This window comes from Anarrhichthys ocellatus, unplaced genomic scaffold, assembly GCF_004355925.1.
Source record: "Anarrhichthys ocellatus isolate YVR2014 unplaced genomic scaffold, GSC_Weel_1.0 scaffold14, whole genome shotgun sequence".
Classification (NCBI taxonomy): Eukaryota; Metazoa; Chordata; class Actinopteri; order Perciformes; family Anarhichadidae; genus Anarrhichthys; species Anarrhichthys ocellatus.
Window position 1 is genome coordinate 8128090 of NW_022280044.1, and position 23583 is coordinate 8151672.

General features: G+C 42.3%; 1 protein-coding gene across 2 annotated transcripts in view; it reads right to left on the reverse strand.

Moving 5' to 3' along the window:
- Nucleotides 1-23583, reverse strand: part of trappc9 (trafficking protein particle complex subunit 9) — a 151479-nt gene that overhangs the window by 58919 nt on the left and 68977 nt on the right. For both annotated transcript variants that reach the window (XM_031853713.1, XM_031853712.1), the window contains 2 exons: nt 20642-20784; nt 11674-11784 (listed from right to left, as the gene is read on the reverse strand). In XM_031853713.1, coding sequence (XP_031709573.1) covers nt 11674-11784; nt 20642-20784 — 254 coding nt within the window. The remainder of the gene's footprint in view (nt 1-11673; nt 11785-20641; nt 20785-23583) is intronic.

Below are 23583 nucleotides of genomic sequence, written 5' to 3' on the forward strand. Positions count from 1 at the left end.
CTCTCTACAGTCATCATCACTGAGCAATCAAATGAAGTATTAATAATATGATAACTGTATTGATCTAGCAAATAATAAGTAATTTGAGGTAGAAAGTCTGCTTGCATCATACTTCTGTATCTTACATGTCTCGACATTTACCGATAAAACAAATATATTTGATGTATTGCTACTTGTTCTATGTGGGATGTTTCAAATGACTTTATCCCATATACCAAGTAGCCTCTCTCTCTCGTGTGTCAGAGAGAGCGAGAGAGAGAATTTCACAGCAGTGAGCACATGAGTATCGTTACAGGTGATCTGCTGCCTCACCTGCCTTACATATCTTATTGCGAAATCATTAATGAAATTACACTACAAGAAAAAAAAAAATAAAAGACCTCTTGATGAGTCCAGGGACACAAATATATCAAAGCGAAGTGGAGGAGAAAAAGGCAATGCAATTATCATTACACAGCCTTTTCAACAAAGCAGAGCACAAATTAAAAAACAATTACGACTTCCAAACAAAGACGAAAGGAAAGCTCGTGTTCTTGCTGTGACACACTCAAAAACACCCGCCTTTGAAGATTAGTGGCACAAGGCTTATGTCACCGACTGAAGTTCCATCTTCAAATGGGCGCTGCTTTTCATTCAGTCCTCTTCAAAAGCACCCGTTACACATCAAGTCTAAAAATACCACGTTGCAACAATGCAAATGGAGCCTAAATGGGAAGACGGTGCCTGGCAAGGCCTGCGACTGGTTTTCTTTGGACGGGTAATTACGAAGAGCCAGACGGCCAAAATCAAATTAACACTTCAAACGAGGTGAAACGCAGAAAGGAATGTTTTCATTTAGCATCACATTCAGCCATAAACAGATGATTTCCTATTTCTTGTACAAGTCATTCCCTGTAACTCTAATTTCCTGTGAAAATGGCTGCATGTAGGATTTTCTTATTTATAACAATGTTTGTTTGGTGGAATTTGATTTTGGGTTTGCTAACTCCTAACGCTTTTTAAGACTTTACACAAAAATCTGTGTAAAAAGGAAATTGTGTGCTCGCTAAGAATTGCTAGGAAATAGCAGTACATAAGAGGGTATGGTACATACAGTTTACTATCTGTGAAAGGCTGGAGTCGGTCGCAGTGTGAATAACTATTACTAGTCAAATGAAATTCCCAAGTAACTGTTACATGAACTTCATAATTGATAAAGAATGTAAAAACGTTATGAAGAGGACAAAGCTGCGGATAGCTGCTCATTTAAGATAATATTTAGCTTTGGTGATTTTAATGTCTTTAACTAACAAGTATCATCATTGTCAAACTATTGATTTTAGTTTTTTTAGACATTTAGTCTGTAAAATGCATGAAAAAGTAATGAATGCCCACAACTTCTTAGCCAAAGGCCAACAGTTCCAATTCAACCCAAAGTAATCCAATTCATAAAATTATAAACCAATGAATAGCAACAATTAATCCATTAATAATGGAATTGTTGATTCATTTTCACATGTCTTCTCCCATCATTTTGTCCATTGTATTTCGCATAAGCCAGTTAAAAAGCATGAGGCCCGGGAGACACACGATAAATGTTACCATTTTAAATGCTGCTGCAGAAAAAGAGTGAAAGTAGTTGTGGTTCTCAAGGTAATAGCAGCATGATGCCAAACATTATTTGAAAACAAGTTTACCACCTTCTACTGCCGTGAAACTTAATGGAAACCTAATTTAAAAACAGCAACACTATTTCAATACGTGACCTATTATATAATCAAACATAAGTGTACCGGTGAAGCAGTGTAAATAAAGAAAATGCAATCTAAAGCATAAGAAAGACCTTCGGTTGTAAGTGTGATAAAGACCACATCAAACCCCGAAGCACCCCTGAAGGTGTAGAAAACTCTCAGGAGAGCATTAACAGGCCAAGCCCTCACACCACCACTCCCACCATCTTCTTCCATTGCAGAGTCTTTTAAGGATTAGCCCATATCTGGAGACTAATCTAGCCTATTACAAGGCTTTTAATGACAACCTGTGTGCTGAGCTGGGGCCAATGTTGAACAACTCTAGGTCTAATTCCCAGTCCAATTCACCTCCCCGCCTCCACCCACCCCCCTCGCTGATAACAGCGTGCTTGGCCTTTATTTCCCTTGCCGAGAAAGGCGACAAGGCTAGATGGGAGATTGGCTGGATGGAGCGATTTCTCCGTAATCTTTATCTGTTCAAAAGAGTGAGCTGTGAATTGGTTAGCTTTCAAATAAATCCTACAAAGACATGCACAGACGAAAGACAAATCTTCAGAAGTAAGCAATGTTATTCGTGTCCATGCATACAGATAGAGAGAAGTCTATTTCTTGTGCTTTGCGCTGGCTGGCCAAGTGGAATGTTTGTCAGGTGCAAAGTGTTTTTTTTGTTTTCTAGCCTTATCCATTTGGTATTTTGATGACTCACAATGATAGTTGCAGCGAGACGACACAAAGAGGCGACTGTTCGTTCTAAACGTCGATGGCGGCTTCTGAAGAAGTTGGCGTAGATGCTGCAATAGCGTCTGTTCTATCAGGACTGGACAGAAGCGCAAAGGAGGACACTGAAGGCTCTTTTTGATCAAACTGTTTTTGCTCTTCTTCTGACTGGCTTCAGTAAGAGTTTGATTGACAGATGGGTCATCCAGTATTGTTTTTTAAAGTGCCTGCCCATTTCCAAACAGTTTCCAGTGACTGCTTCTCAGACGGTTCTGTGTAACAAACCATCTGGCTGGTCAGGTTAGTCATCGAGTGGAACCGCTGCAAACGTCCCCTGAGGATGTAACTGAGGACTGTTCGCAGCTATTCATTTTGAAATGACCAATGGAGAAACTTATCACTCACTCAGCAAGTCAGGGAGAGACTTTGTTTTTAGGGCTGTGGTCCAGCCAACAAAGGTGGGTCAGAATTCACAATGATGCTAAGTGGGTCATTGTGACTTCTTTATATGTAGATGCCAGTAAGGGGCTCATGGGTGTCGCTTTATTTCACCACCAACGCATGTTTGACTCTACCACAAGCTTTCCCCAAAGACAATAATGGCAAACATATAATACGCTGTCATTTACAGAAACACAATTTGAACTGTGAATGTCCAAATACACTTTATATTTAAGCCCCAGACTCTGGTCCAAAAGCCGGTTTCCCCAAAAAAGCGTCTTTTACCTCCACTTCACTACTTACTGTGAGACGAAAAACACATCAGCAGTACTTTGTCCACGAGGCAGTTGAGTGACAAAGACAACCAGCAGGAAACCAGTACAACAACTTGTTTGACTGTTTATTTGAAGACAAATGATGGTTCAATGCATTTTGTGCAATTAACTGATGGAGACACAGATGACTTCATTCATCATTGATTTCCTGAAAATGTATAACTCATAACAACAGTACGAGAAGTTATTAAAGTACAATTCTCCTGACTTGCACTTGGAGGAAACCCATACGGACACTGGGGAACATACACATTTAATTATTTAATGAATTTGAACAAAGGACCTTCATGTTACCAAAGAAAATTCATTTTAGCACTTGTCTTATTTGAAGAGTGCAATTTAGCAATCGTTGGAAGATATTGTAAACAAACAAAACGAATATGAACTCAACAGAACAAGTATGTTTTGTGCAGAGAGCTATAGTTAGGCATTTGGGCGTATAGCAGAAGTGACTGAGCTCTACATGTTTCATGATGTTCTTTTGCCTACAAAACACATCTCAAAGCAAACCAAAGCCGTTTCACTAAATATCATCCTGTCCACCGGCTGTGACTTCTGACACTATATCGCTAATTACCAGCATCCTGCAATAAGCTGCGACAGTGAAGCCTTTTTTTTTTTTTTTTTTTTTTTTAAATGGCAGAAATAACAGCAGCTTAGGATGAGCCGGTCACAGAGAAAACGACCCCTTCCTAATTAAATGCTATGTTGTCTCGAACCAAAAAGTACATGATAATCACGTTAAAGCACACGGAACGGCTTTCATCCGACCACTGCGAAGCTACAAATCATGTCAACCTGGAGGTCTGTAAACTCAAACATGGACACAAAATAACAGCTGTCTGCTTCCGGTCCACTACCGTTGATGCGTTACTTCATCTTCTATTTTAATGCTAGTGTAAAGGTATACAACTTATATGTGTGATAGTAGTTTTGTTCTTTTACTACAGCCTGTGAAAGGTGTTCACTAGCGTGTTACTTAAAGCATACTGCGAGCTAAAGGCAGTTTGAATTATGCCCAACGGAGCAAATCATGTGCAGCCGATGTTTTATCGGAGCCTTTTTGCATCTTTTTTTAACAGCCAGAGATTGTGTTATGTCACCGGGGAGAGGCTGAGAGCGAAGAGCGTACCCACTGTGTGTGTGTGTTTTCACAGAGAGGGTTATTTTTACCTCACGTGCAAGAGCTTAAGGGCGGAGATCCATAGAGGCCTGTGCAGAGGCAGGCGAGAGCAACAGTCTATTTTTAGACTGCGGCTGACTCCGCGTAACCCTTTGTATGCAGCGGCTGCAGAGGCAGCGGCGCTCCATCCATCCTTTTCTCGCTCAATATGATGAGCTGCAGTAAAAAACAACAACACATCCTTACTGCCAATTACTGTATGCGCATAGGTATCGAAGAATGCCCCCAGACAATCTTCTAATGCGCTGGCTGGCATTAAAAATGAGTCTTTGTAGAACATTACTAGGGATGACAGAGTGAGCTATTTTGGTCTCTGCTGCTGAAACCCTGAAGCTCTATTTGGGGCGTTTTGCCGTTATGAAACAGCACAGCAGTTTGATGCACGACAAGGGGAGATAGAAGGGAATGACACGCACTGGAAGTTTGTAAATAATAACATCGCTATATGTGTTACTGTGAGCGAAGTGGAATCCAAACAGCGCAGGGGTCAAATACAACGGTAAAAAAAAATCATTAAAATCAAAAAATCAAAAATCAAGTTACAGGTGACTGGAGAAGGAAATGGCGGAGAGTGAGATCGATCTACTCTATCCGTCATATGAATATATGGATTGGGTGGAGATGAAGGACATTTCCAGAATAGGGAAGCATGACTGTCAAATGCCCACCAAGAGGTTAAAGGCAGCTAGATGGAGTGATCCTAGCGATATAGTATTTCACAGGACATGCGAGTGGAAAAATATCTTTATGTTCTAGCACCTAATTAACCCATCTCCAGACAGCCAACAGGGCTAAAAGGTCCTCCAGGGAACACATCATTTCAAGTAAATGCGAGAGGGGGGGTTAGGACAGTTGTGTGGAGCTTAATGCCAGAGAGAGGTGGAGCTGCAGCAGATGCACATCTCAGCAGTCAGCTCTCATCTTTGTCAGAAAGCATTGCTCCTGTTCCCTATGCTCTGCGGATACAAGTGCCTGTTTGTTATTAGACCTGATATTGCTCGTGTAATGAGCGCGTAACACCACTCCGACAGAGTGAGGAAAAAAAAAAAAGGCCGATATGATTTGCAGGTCTGCGAAACAAACAAACGGTAATAAGTCGACTCTATGGGACGGTGACTGTTGAAGGCGGGATGTGTGACTACAAACGCATTATGTGCTCTGCCTGCCATAAAACATAGCGCAAGAAGGGGAAAGGTGGTCACCATGGAAACAAGCTCTATTTGAAAAAAGCTCATGCAATGAGGCGTGTCTGCCCTCGTGCGCACCGATCCGGCAGAGCCAAGAGGCACGGGGCGAACGGAGAGGAGGCTTGGCTAAGAGTGAGGAGCTGCTGCAGTGAGCGCTAACCACAGAGGACATTACTGAGCTGGCTCCCTGTAATGGTGGAACTAGTTAGAGCCGAGGGGTTGATGCTGGGATGGGATGTTAAACCCCCCAACGGCCTGTTTAGATCCCCTGGGACACGCAGCTGTGGTGATGATGCAGAGTGGGGGATTGGGGAGGTCTAAGAGCAACCTGCTGCTGGCGAAAGAAATTGTCACGGGATGACTTTCAAGAGCAGCCACTGAATCTTGTGTTTGTTGCAGTGACACATGTTGAGCTCGAAAAATAGACACTTACTGCTTCAGTTTTACCTTGTAAAGTGTTAAGGATTAAAGAGATGTTTCACCCAAACTACAAGAAAATATATATATATGTATTGAGGTATCTAGACCTTACTGTGGAGCTCCAGTACATAAAATACAGTAACTTCTACTGAAGAAAGAATTACTGTTGCAAAATAACAGGAACACTGCCTTTTTCCTCAAATGAAAGAATAGAAAGTAAGCGAGGAGAGCAGTGCTAATTTACATGCTGTTTATGCAGAGCAGTGACCATTGGAGCCTGATCATTTCTCTCAGCTCAAGGTGGTTTAAAAAAGAAGCCGCGGGGGAATAATTGTCGGGTGAATTAGTTATTTCTTGCAGACTTCGTGTGCATGGCGAAGCATACTGATGAACGGATGTTCGGTTTTACAGTAGCACGATCAAAAATGTTGTGCACCTAATTTCCTCAGAGATATCTAACAGAGGACTTCTGCTTTTTCCGTTTGTGTTAAAACACATCGCTGATTAATCCACTATCTGTTAATCGGTGTTAGTAAGTCGTACCTGGTTGTGTCATTAGGTGGAGTTTAGCAGCTACCCAGAGGCTCATGAGGCCAAACTAACCAGCTAACAGCTGCTCATCAGACCGCAGTTTCAGTGCTAATGTTAGGACCAACTGTGTTTTACATTAAAAGTCACACGTTTTCAAATGCATTGTTATTTCAATTAGTATTATTAAAAATAAGCATGGCAGCAGCTGGCACGCTGAGGCCCAGTACTGAACACCTGCAGAGAGACAAAGTAAACAAACCTGAGCTGTTGCCTGTGTCACACGGGCATACAGCGGGTTCTTAGTGGAGCTGAAGAGTAAGGAGCACACCGGCATCTAACCGGATTTAAGGGACATTTGCAGGTACGTTCACATGTTTTATGTTCTGCGGCTGAGCAGCTAATTAGCTATCTAGCCTGCAAATTGACGATAATGGTGCACTTTAGCTCGGTGAATGTTTGTTTGTTCCCTCGTTCAACAAGCTCAGGTCCAGGACAAGATGTGTGCTTTAGTTTGTAAGTAAGATAAGAAGGACACTTGAGCCGGACAGACGATCAGAGTCTGTGGCTATAGAGTTGTGTAGATTGCTGCCGTCTGGCCACCACTGGTACGTCACTGCTTTATGCAAACATTTGATAGACGGATATCTCCAGCATTCACACTCATTAATGCAAAATTGGGGGCGCCAGTCTAAAAAAAAAAGTACTATAGAAACAAAAAAACATTGAATATAAAGGTCTCCCTTTTAGTTTCATATTGTCAAGATGTTTAAGTTCCACTGTGCTATAATAATCTAAAGATGTTTGTCTGGTTACTTGCCCAAATACCCAACTTGCTTTTCCTTAGTCCAGACCGTTGAATCAGTTTGATTCGTCTGGCATTATGACACGACACAGCGGTTATTGGTTAAAAAACAACCAAGCCAAAAAGCACAGCAGGGGGACTAACGATTAGCCAATGAGGGCCATGGGCGGGACTTAACGTATAATATAATGATGAGCCGGACATTGATCGCTAACTTGCTTCAAATTGGCAGCACCATATTCCGCTAAAGCAGACCTCTCTTAATGTCAGCCACTGTGAACATCGCTTCTCCAAGAATAATGCTCTGCCAGGAGGATCTGGAAAAGAAAAGACAGGTGCACATCCTCTTCTCTCTGTTCGGCTCTGTTCAAAGAAAATATGGAGGAAAAAAAAAAGTCTAATCTGGGCATAACTGTCTTACGCTGGTCTTCGGGAACCTCGATAGGCTTCCAAACATCAAAGTGACCATTCACATTCTGAGGTGCTTCACTTTTTTCACTCGCCATGAAAGAACACCATCAAGGGGATAAAGACCTTGTAAAAGACATGTCTGTGAATGATATGAGAAGATGAAAGCAGCACTCTGCCACTCACCCTGTTCACCCCTCTCCACGAGTCGCCTTCACAGGGAGAGAACACACGTTCCACAAACTAAACCAACTGCTCAAACACAGCCTAGAAGATCTTTTAGCAGCATTCAGTAAATCTACCAGACGATGGCAACAGCTTCCTGTTGCCCTCATATGGACACACAAGTCCAGAAACTTTTAAATCTACCGTTCAAACTGCTTCATATCTCGCCATGCATCACTGCTTTTCTATTTTCTATTTGTGTAACCACGAAAGAAAGCTCAATGGAAACAATCAAAAAGCATTTGATGCAGGAGGCGCGGATGATTGACAGGGTCATCTTTTTGCGTCCGTCTTAGCTTCACCAGTCCTGGATAAAGAATCCTGAAAACATCTTGCGGCTTGACACTTCATTCATCATAGAACAGGAAAGAAACAGAAAACGACAGGGCCATGTGATGTCGACAGAGGATGAGTTGAAGAGACAAGCACAATATGGTTCAGCAGACGGAGATCTACGAGTCCGTCGCCCTGATCCTCTCTGTATGCGAAACCCCACCCCGTGCTGAATAATCTGTGTGTGTCAAAGGAAATGATCAGCATGTTGCTATAAAACAAAAACGGAGCAAGGGATGAGTGAGGTTGCATCCACTAGTCTCTGCATCGTAGGGGTAACTACAAAAATACTGTGAAATGAATCCATCATCTGGATCTGAACTAATCTTCCGGTCATGAATCCATATGTCTGTGAGGCATCGAGAAGACTTCTGTACAGGATGGAAGCGCTGATTGGTGGAGTCAAAGCCAACGGCTGTGTCTGCAGGGAATGTCAGTCAAAAGGGTAAAAAGACATAGTCTATATATATACAACTGCAGTCGTTACCAGACATGACATTTTGTGCCTCAGAGGCACATTGTGTCATGTTGTATCAATTTATTTCTTTTTCAAATCAATCATACAACTGGTGCATTATGCATTCAGACTCTACTTCAGTCCTTGTGTATAACATTGACTTGACGGTGATATCAGTGAGAGATGGGTCAAGTCGATCTCTGCAATTTGGGGAATTATATCACAGTGAGAGATAGCATGACTTAAAAGAACTGCAGCTAATGCATTCAAATGAATACTAATGGGAAAACAGCAAATATGACCTTCATTCTAAGAACTGTTACATTCTATCAAACCCTTGAGTTGTGTACAGTTGTTGTGCATTGTGTGTGGACAGTGGTGGAAGAACTACTCCTTTAGATCCTTTACTTAAGTCAAAATAGCAGCACAACCCTGTGTAAACACTCCGGTAGATGTCCCGCCTTCACTATTTACTTGTACTTAAGCAAAGGTACTGTCATCAAAATGTACTTAAAAGTAAAAGTAATTGTCCTCTGTGACTTATGTATTAATATACTGTATATGACTTTGTTTGATTGTTAATATTGATTCATGCATGGGCAGCGTTTTAATGCTACAGCCGGTGGAGAAAGTTTGAACTACTTTATATACAGCACAGTCTAGTCCTGTTGATCCTAGCCCAGGGGCCGGGCCCCATAAAGACGGACACAAGATAAATCTGTGCTCCTATTTTCAGACTTTTCCCTCGTCTTTGCTTTTAGTAAATAATGCATGCTCTTATTTATTTAGGCCTCAAACCATTATTGGAAGGATCCCACTTTGAGGGGAAACGTCTCTGGAACTGCTAGCAACTCAAATACATTTGAAGTCTATGAGAAAATGACTCTACTTCTCTCTTGATTTATTACCTCAGTAAACATTATAAACATGAGTTTATGGTCTCAATCACTAGTTTCAAGTATTCTTCAATACAGCATGATGTTGACCATAAAGTATGGTCCCTTTTAGATTATAATAGATGATAAAGCTGAGTATGCTTTAGGGCGGAGCTACCTTGTGATTAACAGGCATCTACTGCAACCAGAGCCATACACGCTGTCTCTACGTCGTTTCTCTGCAGTGCAAATATGGTAACTTCCGCTCTGGTTGAAAAATAACTCAGATGGCCACGGCGAAAAGCCAAGCTGGTGACGACCAAAGTGCCGAACTCAAGGCTTCAAAAGCGCAGTCCACAAAGCAATGGGCGGCGTCACGATGTCGACTGAAAAGACTCGAGTCGAATGTATCACTACATATTTTACATGTTCATGTAACTTTTGATAGTAGTACTTAGTCTGGCAAAGTTCGACACACTGAAGCGTTCCACAGGCAGAGCAGTGTGGGGGGAGGGGGTAGATGGATTACCAGCGTGGTACCTTGAGATCAAAATCTCTTACGAGAGACTCCTGGAAATGTTAAAACTGCAGCGCTTTTCTGTGGCAGAAGCTCCTTTATTCTCTGGTGTGATTTGTATATTTAATTAAAAGCTTGCAGTATACAGTAAGAAAAAAAACAAAAAAAAACTGCCAAAAAAACATAAACAAGACATAATCCTTCACACTGATACGGTACACTGAAGCAGCTCAGTCAAAAAAGAGCAGGACGGAGAAAGGAGTGTGGTCCAACGAACCAGCAATCATTAAACAGTGATTCCACTGTGGGTATGACACCACTCATAATAAACGAACACCTGACCTGTGCAGTGTGCAGAGCATTTTAAATGACCACAATACATTATCTCACAGCAACACAGGCGGTGTTGTTCGGGAAGCTAATTTGAAACATGTATTCAACTCGTAAATTCTGAGGTGGTCTGATTCTCAACATAAAAACAAGAAATCTGTTGAAGAAAGTTGAATTCACTTGAAATGAAATTGCACTTTGAGGAAGTATTAGTTGGTTCCACTAAATTCCTGCGTGACGTTTTGCAGCGTGTTTTATTTCACAAACAAATAAAACAGCACCTCTAAATGCAACTTTTTCTTTGGAGGTCTGAAGTGATGTTTATTTTTTTGTGGTTAAAAATGCTGGTGAGCTGATCCTAACAGCTCACTTCTGCACAGGGAAGATTATTTGTAGTGAGCTGAGTGATGAGCCGTTTGGCTCCGTCTGAAAAGATCTCTTTCCGCCCCCTAATTCCCCTCAAATAATAACATTCCTCACAGAAAGGCCTGTGAGTCACCAACAGTGCACCTCCTCTCGTGCACTGGAGAGACGGTGCTGACAGGAATCTTAATTTGCTACTTTAACACACAAGGTTTGATGTTGTATATGTGCGCACGAGCGTGCGTGCCTGCAAGAAGGTTCATTATATCTGCCTGTCAATGGTAAATGCAAAACAGGGGAGACACATTTGGGATGAACTCATTTTGGGCCTAAAAACAGAAACAGAACTTGTATTGTCCTATCTCCCCCATATGTCTTAGAGACACTAAAACTGAAACCCAGACTAACAAAATGATTTTAGGTGAAATAGCAGCTCTTTACAGATTAGTGAGGAACCCTTAAACATAAAAAAGAAGTAGAACACTCCATCATGAAGAATGTTGGGGTGGAATTAATCCCTGTAACCTGCTGGCTATAGCTAAACCAACATATCAGTCTCTTTTAGAGAGTATGCTGTCTCACACAGTTTGTAATGAATATGATGTTTATAAGTCTGCTACTCAATCCTGGGATGAATTCTACAAGAAGTATTAAACTCTAGGGATATCATGATCATGTTTTTCTTTGCTCTGAGCATAACTGGAAGTAGAAAGTAAGTTGAGAAGTATTCAGTGAGTTCATACATTTTGCCGCCACATGGGACGATACCGATAGGACTATGAATCAATGTGTTTGTAGAAAGAGAAACCTTCCACTCACCTCTGGCACTCGCTGGCATGGAGAACCAGGTCCTGGTTGTTCTTGGCGCTGACAGTGAGCTCGTGCTCGGTTGGGTTGAAGATGTCGAGCAGTAGATGACACTGGCGGGTGCTGTGGACAGATGCAGACGCGTGAATTTAGGGAAGAATCAAAATCTCTCTGTTTACTTTAATAAAGCACAGCCTCGTGCACCATTATACACAAACAGGGTGTAGGTCGACTCCGTTGTCTATATAACCTATGCATAATGGCCCGTTTATGTGTATGTGAGTTTATACTTCATGCATCAGGCTGATGATTACTTTCTAAAAATACACGGCCACATACGCCCACGCGCGAGATCAAGAGAAGACACGATGTGAAGTACTCATCGGTCCTTGTCATAACATCAAAAGGTGGTGGTGCTTTCATCAGGCCCACAGGCCCGGCTGAAGCAGGCCGTCTCCACATCATCCCAGGCCTGCCTTTCTCATGCAGATCATAAGAGGGCCAATTTGTGATTTAGATCAAGACAGGAGATGTGATGCTGGATTTTCAAAGAGTTAATTTTAACCCGCAAGTAGGTTTTTTTTTTTTTCCGCCCGTTAATGATGGATGAAAGGAATGAATATCTCAAAACAGAGAACAGAATGTCCAATGTGGTGTTACATTAGTAGTTTATGTAGGTGTACAGGAGGAATGAGACAAGACTCTACATTAAATCATTTACACATAACATACACACTTTTCTTGAAGAGCCTCCAGGGTGAGGACATACTGTACATCCACGAACAGCTAAAACATAAAAGATAATCCAGCACTGTAGTCCAGATACAGTACGGCCGCAGTATTCATATTTATTGATGTGGTGTTATGTATATTATGTTGGCCATAAATACATATTTAATGAACATATATTAGAAACACAAACATGGATACATGCAGCGATATGCGTGTAGTGAAGACATTTGAAAAGAGATACATGATGAATAATACATACATAGATACAAACACAAATGAAATGAAATGAAGGGAAGTGAGGTTAAATGACATCAAGTGAAGTGAGTGAAAACATATTCTGAAAGAAGTTTATATATCTTATATAAACACGTAGAAACATTCATACATAAATCAAATAAAGTTAAGTTAAGTACTGTGAAGTAGAAGTAAAGTGAGCGAATATAATATAATTCGCTCAATTCAGGATCGAGTAAACGCATGCAGAACAATCTGCCATGTTGGCCCCTGAATATGAGATGGCCCCTGATGATAAGAGAGGAAACATGAGATCCTCACGTCCGTCATGCAGCGACAAGTGTTGGGCGTCATTTCGTAGCTTCCGTTGACGATGACTTGTTGACTTCTAATCTATTGGTTAATTTAAGAGGCAGCTCTGTAGAACTGAGTTTCTCCACAAAGAACCACACACAGGCACCACGTTAAAGCCCGTGTTCACCGGAGATGTGCTCAGAGGAAATAAGTCATTAAAAAAAAGATGAATCAACGAAACAAATCTTAGTCAAGGAAGACCAAACGAGCCCTACTGTCGCCAAAAACGTATGAATGTTATTCGACTCAGAGTTTCTTTGTTCGAGGACAGCCCGAGTGTGAATACTACTCGGTACAATATGACCCTGAAAAAAATAATATCCAGAAAACATCATGTCTCATATTTGAGCCAATACGTTATTTTTCAGAACGCCATCACTCACAATAAGTGGAATCAAACTGCAAAAGCAGAAAACAGATAAATTAAACGCTGCCCTTCTCCACATCCTCCCTCCAGGTCACACAAAGCCCCCCCCTCCCCGCCAGCGTATTGCCTCTTAAACCGCAGGGGTTAATGGAGACTTAAATTGAGCTTGCCCAAGTCCCAAATAAACTGCTGTGGCAATTAAAGGAGCATATTTTTGAAGGCCTACCCATGTTTCTTTAATCGTCTTTGTTGGCAGACGTGATTAACGTGCAGAGTGGGGCGAGGTACTGATTTATAGGCCGGGCCGTTGAGCTGAGGTGATCAATCACACTGCCCAGTTAAGAAACACAGGCTCATTGCTCATGCACTAAGTACCGCAGATAAACTGAAGGAAAAGAGCCGGGGATAAGGCACAGACGAGGTGGAGTCGCACCTTTTGATACGAGTTCACAGAACAGCGGTGGACGACTTTGTTCAGGAACTGTTGCCGAGACTTCTACAAAATGTCTGTAGACAAACGCTGAAGATTATGCTTTTGAACCAGAGGGAACTGAATCTTTCAGTATTCTGCTGAGCTACTACGCAGGGCACTGGGATGTAAGCCAAATAAATAATTCAAAACCGCCAATAGGGTTTCAAACAAATTGTCTCCATTTCAGGCTGTGAATTTTTAAATTCCTATTTAGGAGCCGAGTCGGCGAGGGAACAAAGTTATCCAAATTGAAGACATATCAAACCTGCTCCTTTGCTCGTATCTGTGCAAACAAATCATCCATCAACGGAATATCAATACCTCTGCCTCGTGCATTTAATGAAGCACAAAACAACATTGGCTGCATGTGCCGCGTGTGTTTCTCAGTGTAGGGATTATTCAACGTGACCACAACAGGCACCTGAGTGCAAATGAGGAGCCGGTCATGAACACAGAGCAAGACCTTTACTACAGATCATTTCAGGGACAGCTGGTGGTTTAACAAGTGGGGGGGAAGAAAGAGCAAGTTAATGAATGCCACTGTCCATTTCTGACAACACTAGCACACTAACAAATGAACCGGGAGGTCAGCATTTTGCTATTATTGATTTGAAAAGGACCCCGTCGCAGTGGAGTAACTCTCTAATCCTGGCGCCGAGACCACGAGCAGACGTCAATACGAAACCAACAAATACCAGAGTCTCATCGTCTTTCCTCCTGCGTCAACAACACAGAGCAGATCGGCACCGACATTGACGGCGCATTAGTTTGGACCGGGGATATTGTTATTGCGAGGCCGAGGGTGGTAAACATGGCGCACACAGCGTGGGAGGAGGCAACGGCGCAAAGATCAATGGAGCTGGGCCCACGCCTCAGTCAATCCTGCAAATCTGTGATCAATAAGTGCACACAATGTAATGGTCCTAATTAGCCTGGTTTGATTTACAGTACTGTCAATGATGGGCTATTTTTAGCTTTACAGGATCCAATAAGTGACAGTTGACTAACTTAATGTCCACGTTTAAAGATTTAATAACCTGTGAGAAGTAGCTAAAAAATAGATAGTCACCCACTAAAAGGCCAGTTCACCTAAAACTTAGTTTCTCCTTAAACAGTATTTCACAACACAGATAGATTTAGATCCGTTTCCGTTTTAAGAAAGCCGTTTCTGAGACGTTGGCTTCCAGCCCAAAACAATAGAAGTGAATGGAATTATATCTGTAGTGCAGATATAAATATTAAATAAAAGACAAATTTATTTGACGACCCACTCTTTGGGGACGACTGCTCTCGATTATCTTTCTTCAAGAGAAAGTAGTTTGAATACAAAATGTGTCCAGCGACATCTGTTAGCTGAAGGCAACAGAACAGCGGAGGTTTTCCTTCATTTATGAGCTACAAAGTGTTCGAATTACACAATGCTAAAGATGATACACAGGATGACCTTTAATGAAAACACATCAGTTCACTTCCCCCAGCAGAGCAATGTTTTTTTCCTTTTTCCAGGGCAACACCGTGTTAAACAAATGGGATTTTAACAGGTCCCTTTACAGTATGGATCACTGAGTACTTGACACATCCGGGCTCACTTTCCCCAACAGATCTGTCACCTTACATATGGCTCAACGGGAGAAGGCTCATGGGGAGAGAGTAAGTTCCGTAGTGAATATGGCAGCAAAGCAAAACCATAAGCAAGAGGAGGCATTAAAATGTATACCGACGTAAAGGGAGCACAACCGGGGGTATGAGAGAGGAAAAGTAATGAAAGACGTCACGGGAGACCCAGTGAAAAGGAGAAACAGATTAAGATGATAAAGCATGGACAGAGGACCTGAGGAACAACCAAACACAGAGAGAGCATTTAAATAAAATAGAAAATAAGTGTTTCAAGAGAGTCGGAGAGAGAGAGAGAGAGAGAGCACAACAAAAGGAGGGAGAGAGGTGCATGACGATTTAATACACTCCCAGTAGCCCTGTAAGAAATACCCCCCCATCTGTTTCTTTTGTAAGGCCTTGGCTTGTGGTGTTGTAGTGGGTTGTACTGATGCATTATAGAGCACGGTGTTTCTAGGGCTGGGAGCAATGGCCAAAACTAAACAATCGTGATCCTTTAAAGGATTTTCTTTTTTTTTGTTTTGACAATTTGAAATACAGGGTGACTAAAACATGACACGTCATATATTTTAGGACTTTATGTGCAAGACGGTTGAGTCATTCAGTTTGAGCACGGATAGAGCAGAAGATTGTTAACACCAGTTCATTCGCTGTTTGTGCTTCTCGATGAGACGTCAGCCTGATGTTTGCAGGATATTTGCAGATAACGTAGCCTGCTGTTATCTTTATTACGTTTTGACTAGAATAATGTGTACATTAGTGTTTCCAAAACATTTGCTGCTGGGGACTCACTTTTTAAAAACAACAAACCATCACGACCCAGTTCGCAACAGGCCTCATCTATAAATCGTGAGAAGAGCGAATTATTAGAACAATACAAACGTTCAGGCTCTCTCATGTGGCTCAAAGATGTACTGCAGATATAACTTTTAATAAAATATATTACACTGTACATACGAGGTGGTGACAGGATGCTGAGGTACAAACAGAGTCAGGAGAGGAGATAATGTGAGGGAAGAGACAGTGAGATAGAGGTGGACATGGAACAAGAGAAAGGGAAGTAAAGGAGAACGGTAGGAGAAAGAAAGAGTCCCAGGGAGCAAAGGTAGAAAGGTCAGAAAGGGAGTTCAGCAACATATTGTCCAGCTATGAGCGAGCTAGTTGGCTAGCTAGGTGGGAGTTAGCAGGCCAGCTATCTTGTTGGGCTATTGTGGCTGGTTGATGCTAACGTGTCATAAGCTAGCTAGCATGTTTGTGGTTAGCTCGCCAGTGGAACTAGTAAGGTCGGGGCCGAGGAAGCAGTATTTTCTGCAGCGAGATTTGTCTTTGACCTGCAACTGTTGGGTATTTTAGTGACGTGTCACGCACTGCAGTTGGAGGAGAAGCCCAGTAGAGGAAGTGTCCCTGGTGATCCAGCAGTGCACTGCAGTTAGGGTGCCAGGATTCACCACATTTTATGCCAGCTGCCAGCTCAGAGCAGGTCGACGGTGCACTCAGAACAGCCTGCGAGTCCTCCCCCATTTCTGTGCTTTAATTCGTGAAGGCCAAAACACACAAACCCCCCCCCCCCCCGAAAACTTGAATCATGTTTTGTTGACCGTTTCAACTTCACCTCACATTCTTCAACCAGTGGACACGTCCACAGTTTTATTCTGATTATAGCAGCGATGCCAGGAGGGCAGAATAAAGATTAATATCGGATCCTACCAGCATCTGTCATCCACAACAGCTGGCATGGATGAAGGCCTCCCCTTCTGGCGAGGTATGTGTTGCATCTACACTCGCTAATTGGAGTGATGCACATTGTCAAAGCCTTAATTATACATATGACATCCACTGGTTACCTTGATTAAATCTTATATAACCAGCACCAGGCAGGTGCTAAATAACTACACACACACACGTCTGTGTTGTTGTGAAAATCACACCGGATGCATATATATTTAAATATTCTGCATGCGTTGTACTCAAAGGAAAATCCTCAGGACTGTTGGAGACAGTGGTGTCTTTGAAGCCCGTGTCTTCAAAGACACCACTGGACTCGGAAGCTAACGATTAAAACCTTTTGTTCTTTGCGTCGCTTGAACCACCTGTTCCCACATTTATATTCTTGTTCATAAACAGTTATAGGAGCAACATCTTCAACTGCAGTATATTTTCAACATGCAATGTGATGACTTTGGTACAATCTGGTCGTAACTGCATCTCCTTTTTTAAACAAGCATCTAAGAGCATAAACCAGAGCAAAAGTACAGTGCAGAAACAAACTAATACGATACAATAAGTGCTAAGTGGAAGGTTCTGGGTAGTACTTCTTGAAGAGGTGAGCTTCCAGCCTGCGCCGAAAGACACTGCTGTCCTGACGTCAGTGGGGAGTTCATTCCACCACTGAGGGGCCAGGACAGAAAACAGCCGTGACCGGGTCGATCGGCCGCAGGGACCTCTGAGCGACGGGGCAACCAATCGCCCCGAGGCAGCAGGAAAGTATAAAGCAAGAAAGTAAGAGTTTCAGAGGTGAAAGTAAGACTTTACAGGACACAGAAAAATGTACGAGATGTGGAGCAAGATAATGAGACAAGGACGAGAGAAAGAATGGAGGAAGAAGAGAATTAGGGAGAGAGAAAATGCTCATGGATCACAGGGAGAAATTCTTCTTCCTCTCTTTTACTGTAACTACTGTGCCTGTTAACATGAGGGCACAGCAGCTGAAGCACACTTCAGCAACAAGGAACTGGACTGTCAAAAAGAAAGTGTTTTGTATTTTTAAAGAGAGAGAGAGAGAAAGGAAAAAAAGAGAGACAGAGAGAGAGCGAGCGAGAGAGAGAGAGAGGTGGATAGATAGGTAGAGAATGAAGGAATGACTGACAGAGAAACGCAAAAACAGATCGAAGTTGCCGTATTATTGAGCAATTTCATGCAACCACTTCTACATTCCTCTCCGAACTTGCAGCCAGAGAGAAATCCAATATTACTCATCCCGACCAGTAAGGTGTGTTACAGCACTTTAATGTCCGTCCAGGGGAGGAACGCTAACAACTAATGCATGCATGTGTGTGTACGAAGCCTGAGGTTATACAAACCGGATGGTTGTGATTAAATTATAAAACACTCCTTCAGGTCAAGTGAAGCGCTTTACTAAATAAAATATACCGGTGTTATTATTTATCATCATTTTAATATATTTTTGAATGAAAATGAGCATTATCGTTTTAGTATGTTCTTGAGGTTTCTTTAACTGAGGATTTACTGATGTGGGCCTGTGAAACAAGTGATATTAAGATATACAAACAAACATAATCCGATTTAAGATCTGTATGTAATCTCCTTAAACCTCTCCAAGGCATTTCATTTCAACACATCTCAAATGAGATGTGCTTATTACGATGAGGCAGGAAGTGTTACGGGTGCGGTTGAGGTAAGGTCGCAGTGTTGGGACGATGGTATTTCAGCCAGTGCAGCATCTCTAAGTATGCATACGTATCAGCGCTGGGCCAAGATGGATGGCTTAAACTGTAGATATTATCACAGCTAATGATTCACCTCAAGTGGTCATTACTCGGCTACAATCCGTCTCCCTAGCCTGGAGTTTCTTTTTTCATGAGACTTGGGGAGCTGAAAGGTGAAGTGAAGTGAGACACCGGGAATATGTGTGTGTGTGTGTGTGTGTGTGTGTGTGTGTGTGTGTGTGTGTGTGTGTGTGTGTGCGCGCGTGCGTGTGATGGTGTCTGCAGTAATGTATGTGCAGGTAGAAAAAGAATGTGAGAACATGAATAAAAAGACTGAATATCCATTCATCATCCGTGCATGTCTGCCACTATGTGACCAGAATAGCGTTTCTTAGTCCCCCCATGATTGCAGTAATGTCTGAGTGAGTATTGTCGCAGTGGTTAAAGAGAAGGTCGATATGTATTCACCAAATCAAAAGAGAAAAGAAATAGCTGAATTTGTATCACACGCGAGATAAAATGAGCCTTTAGAATCGAGCCGTATCACCTAATTACCAGGACAAGAGCGGCCGTGAGGTCGATTTTTCTTAGCTTTTCTGGCACTCCAATGAAGGTTGAGTATTATTTCTATCTCGTCAGACAATGGCTGGTTTTAAATTAACAAATAAAAAGCCCATACACACAAAAAGTGGCGGGTTTAAATGCTCATCAGATCATTTGCCCTGAGGCAGAACTACCGGCTTTTCGACAGATGCTGCTTTACCAACCCACTCTGAAATAAAGTAACTAAATCATGATTTAATGAATCATTACATGAAATAGCCACGTTTGACCGACTGATTTTGATTCATAAAAGTCAAACCGGCTTGTGACGTGGGGAAAACAACTCTTCCAGCATTTCAGTTTCATTATTCACTTTGTGTTATGACAGCTTCAAGAAAACAGTTCTGCATAGTGGAGGAAAATTAGTCGTTTTTGTGAAAGTGCAGTACAATAATTCAACTGAGGACCAAGAGCAGTGCCCAATACAGAGCGAGGAGAGTGGATACTGGACCTCATGCACAACTTAAAATGGATGTTGCTCTGTGTCTGCTGGATGTGTAGCCTAAACAGAAAACATACCAACTGCCAATGTACTACCCCCAAGTGGCCAAAAGAATATCCCTTAAATTAGGTTAAATTCAAGTGTCAACACATTCCTGAAAAAAAGCCTTCAGGTGGAACAATGTCTTTGTAGTTGTGTGTCACGGCCACTTGTACTTGTATTTATGTACGATTCATCGGGCTGATTCTGACTCAAACAGCTGGATCGGTTATCGGTGACAATGGGCCGATCTATTCGATTCACATCTATATGTAAATAATATATACATCATATACGTACGTTCTGACTAATTCACTGCTGCATAAATGTTGACATTCTGATTGTAATTCAAAGTTAAGAAAACAAAGTTGCATGAACGAATGATCCCGGTCACTTCCTCAAAGCTCGGCATAAGCTAAATGAAACATTGGCCGATACCCAAAGCCCACGTGTTCGCTATGGGTATCTGGACTGAAAAGTCGGATTGGTAAATCCCCAATTATAACTGTGTACATTTTTGATATCTCTCTATTTACAGCCATGAATGTGTTATGAAGTCAAATGTGACAGGAGAAAAAGAAAACTTGGGATTCAAAAGGTTAATCAGCCCATAGCTCACATAAACGCCACTAATAACTTCATTAAGCCACAGACAGCGATGGTCACTCATAGGTTACCTGGTTGCAGGGAGGGTGTTGACTCTGGTGAAGAAAACAGAGGGCTCCACGTCTACATGGACCCCCAAAGACAGCTCCCTGTGGTAGCCCTCCACTTTGCCTGCTCCCCCCGAGTACTTGAAGTTCAGAACGGCTTCCAAAGTCTGCAAAAGGACACGAGACGGTTATAGATGTAGATACGGCTGGTGTGACAGTGTTCTACAATGAAGGGCTGATTCAGCAAGAAAAAAAAAACTGTGATTTCAAAGCCATATCTGTATAGAAGACTGAGTGTGATTAGGGTCAGAGGTCACAGCCTGCATATTGTTTCCTGCAAATCCATCAGCCAAACTGGTCTGATTTTGAGATCGATGCATCAGAAGTCATTACGGTGAGATAATTAACGCACCTCAGCACAGCCAGCTTGCCCTTTAATGAAAAGTATAACGGTGAGAGGGGGGGGGGTAGGATTGGTTAAAGGGAGCATCCAAGGTCCCGCCTTCCCTCCTATGGGGCCTATGTCATCTCTCCACATATTGCTGATGGAGGTACTGGCTTTGCCTTTCCAGAACAAATTTCACTGATCCTTTGATTATTTTCACTCTTTATCCCCTCTTGTGGGGGGTGCAGAGAGCCAAGTGCAATGATTCGGAGCCTGCTGGCTAGACGTCTGGCCTATTACAACCTAATGACGGAGGCACAGCACACCGAGCAAAGAGATGGAAACAGAGAGGATTATTGTTATCGTAGACCAAGCACCTTAATTCTAAAATGTCACTTATTTTGAACTGCATGGGTTTCATTCCACGTTCTTGGTATATTTTTCATGTTATACCTAATGATATTATCGTTCCTTGCCCTGGTATATTTTTAATGCTATTCTTTTTTGCTACGCTAGCAGCATGGCTCTCACATCGCTATACCGCTCTCACAGCTAAATGCATTCTACAACACAAACACAGTTGACAGTAGGTCAAAGTTGTATAAAGACCCTGAACATAATGTCATTAGCATGCTTCTGACTGATGGAATACTTCATAAAGCAACCCTTGATGCAAAGTCTGCAAATTAAAATCCTGATATCCTTCCCTGAAGACTATTTCCCCCATGATCAGTCATCCCTGTGGAGCCGGTCTGCTTCAGAAGTGAAGGCAGAGCAGCAGCCCCACAATGCAGCCAAGAGACAGACATGCTGCGCTGGCAACACAATGAGAGGACAGGCTCGTTGATATGAATCTCATTTGAATTGATTGACTGAAATCTCTCAGATTCCTTGAGCAGTCCCACTGTTTGAAGGCCATTGCCATTAAAGTCTATGTTTTCTCTCCAACAGTGTTTGCTTGACTTGCTCATGTTGGGTAAAGGATAAGGCAGGTGTTTTATCTTTTTAATTAGTGTCAACAAAGCCCACGGAAAGACAAAAACCAACACACGAGTTTATCCTTCCAACAATATTGTCTGTGTTGCCAAAGCCTGATATTGCCACAGAACATTTTCGTCCAAAAACTATTTAAAACACATGAAAATAGATACAATTTGTAACAATAAACAAAGCCAGTGTGTAAATGTATATATTCTGATTTACGTATTTCTATTAATGGTGAGGATTTCTGATATCGAGGGCATACGTTGGAAAAATATTTCTTTCCAGCAAAAGAGTGCTGTGTCACATGCAGCTGTGTGATCCTGGAGCTGCATGTGTGGTACCAATGGCCACAACACGATCCTCTCGAGGAACAGTGATTGTCTCGGTGACACCGGCAAACAGCGGCCGTGCACCCCAATTCCCTTTCCAGACCCCGAGCTCTCCCCCTGCGTTCAATCCTCCCCCCGCTCTGCTCTCCGCCCCCTCAGGATCCTATTTCAATCACACTGGGCTAAAAATAGAACCGGCTGTAATGAGCTGACAGTGTTGTGAGCAGGCCAGCAGCAACACGCGGCCTGACCGCGCACATGCTCTACCTCCACAGGCACGCAAGCAATGTGATCCGTGAGAATGCCAAGAATAAAGTGACAGTTTGATTAAGGCGTTTGCCTCCATCACCAAAAACCAGGCAGCATGAGCTGTTTACATTGATGCATTGTAGCTTGTAGCCAACAAGCAAACAGGAAATAGAAGGAAAATAGGAAATGGAGGGACATGGGATTTGACTTTATTCTGTAATTTCGACGAATGACGTACAATTGTCGAAATATGACAGCTTGCATCCTTTAAAGCTACACTATGTAACCTTTCGGGTACAAGCGGTAGTTACATGATAATGCAAAATGCTACCGTTTAGCATTTAGCTAATTATAGTGGAGCACATCAGAAAGTTCGCAATACATTTTGTTAAAACAATAAGCTACTCGTCTTACCAGACAAAGTGAATCTTTGAGCAGCGGTGTGTTTTACTTCTTTGGGATTCAACTTTCAATATTTTAGTGGAAGAGGTTGTTATTTCTTCTCACCAAAGTTGAATCGTCTCGCTGAAAGATATCTCAAGGTTACCACTGATGTGGAGACCCGCTATAGGATGTCCAATTAGAACTGGCACAGTTACTATACGTTGAATCACACACTCGGTCAATTCCACTTGAAAGGTTTCACATTGTTACCATGCACTGAAGTTCCTTTATCGCTCCCAGAAGAACAGTATTGGCATCGGCTGGTGTCTCCACTAGCCTTTGTTCTATCTTTTTTTTTTTAAATGCTTATGTAATCTGAGCTTCGAGCTAAGCATCACAGACATGACACGGATAGCAGACTCGCAGTGATAGACGGGCTTTTACCTTGAATGCCTTCACTCAATATTTGTTTTGCTGTGTCACAACAAAGCCTCCGTGGACCATCCATCATACCCATCCATACAAATTATGAAGCATTTGTTTTGACAATGGAGGTGAATTCCCAACGTCAAACACACAGTTTTCTCTCTCTTGCACATGAAGGGTGAACAAAAAAACAGAAAGAAGAGGAAAGC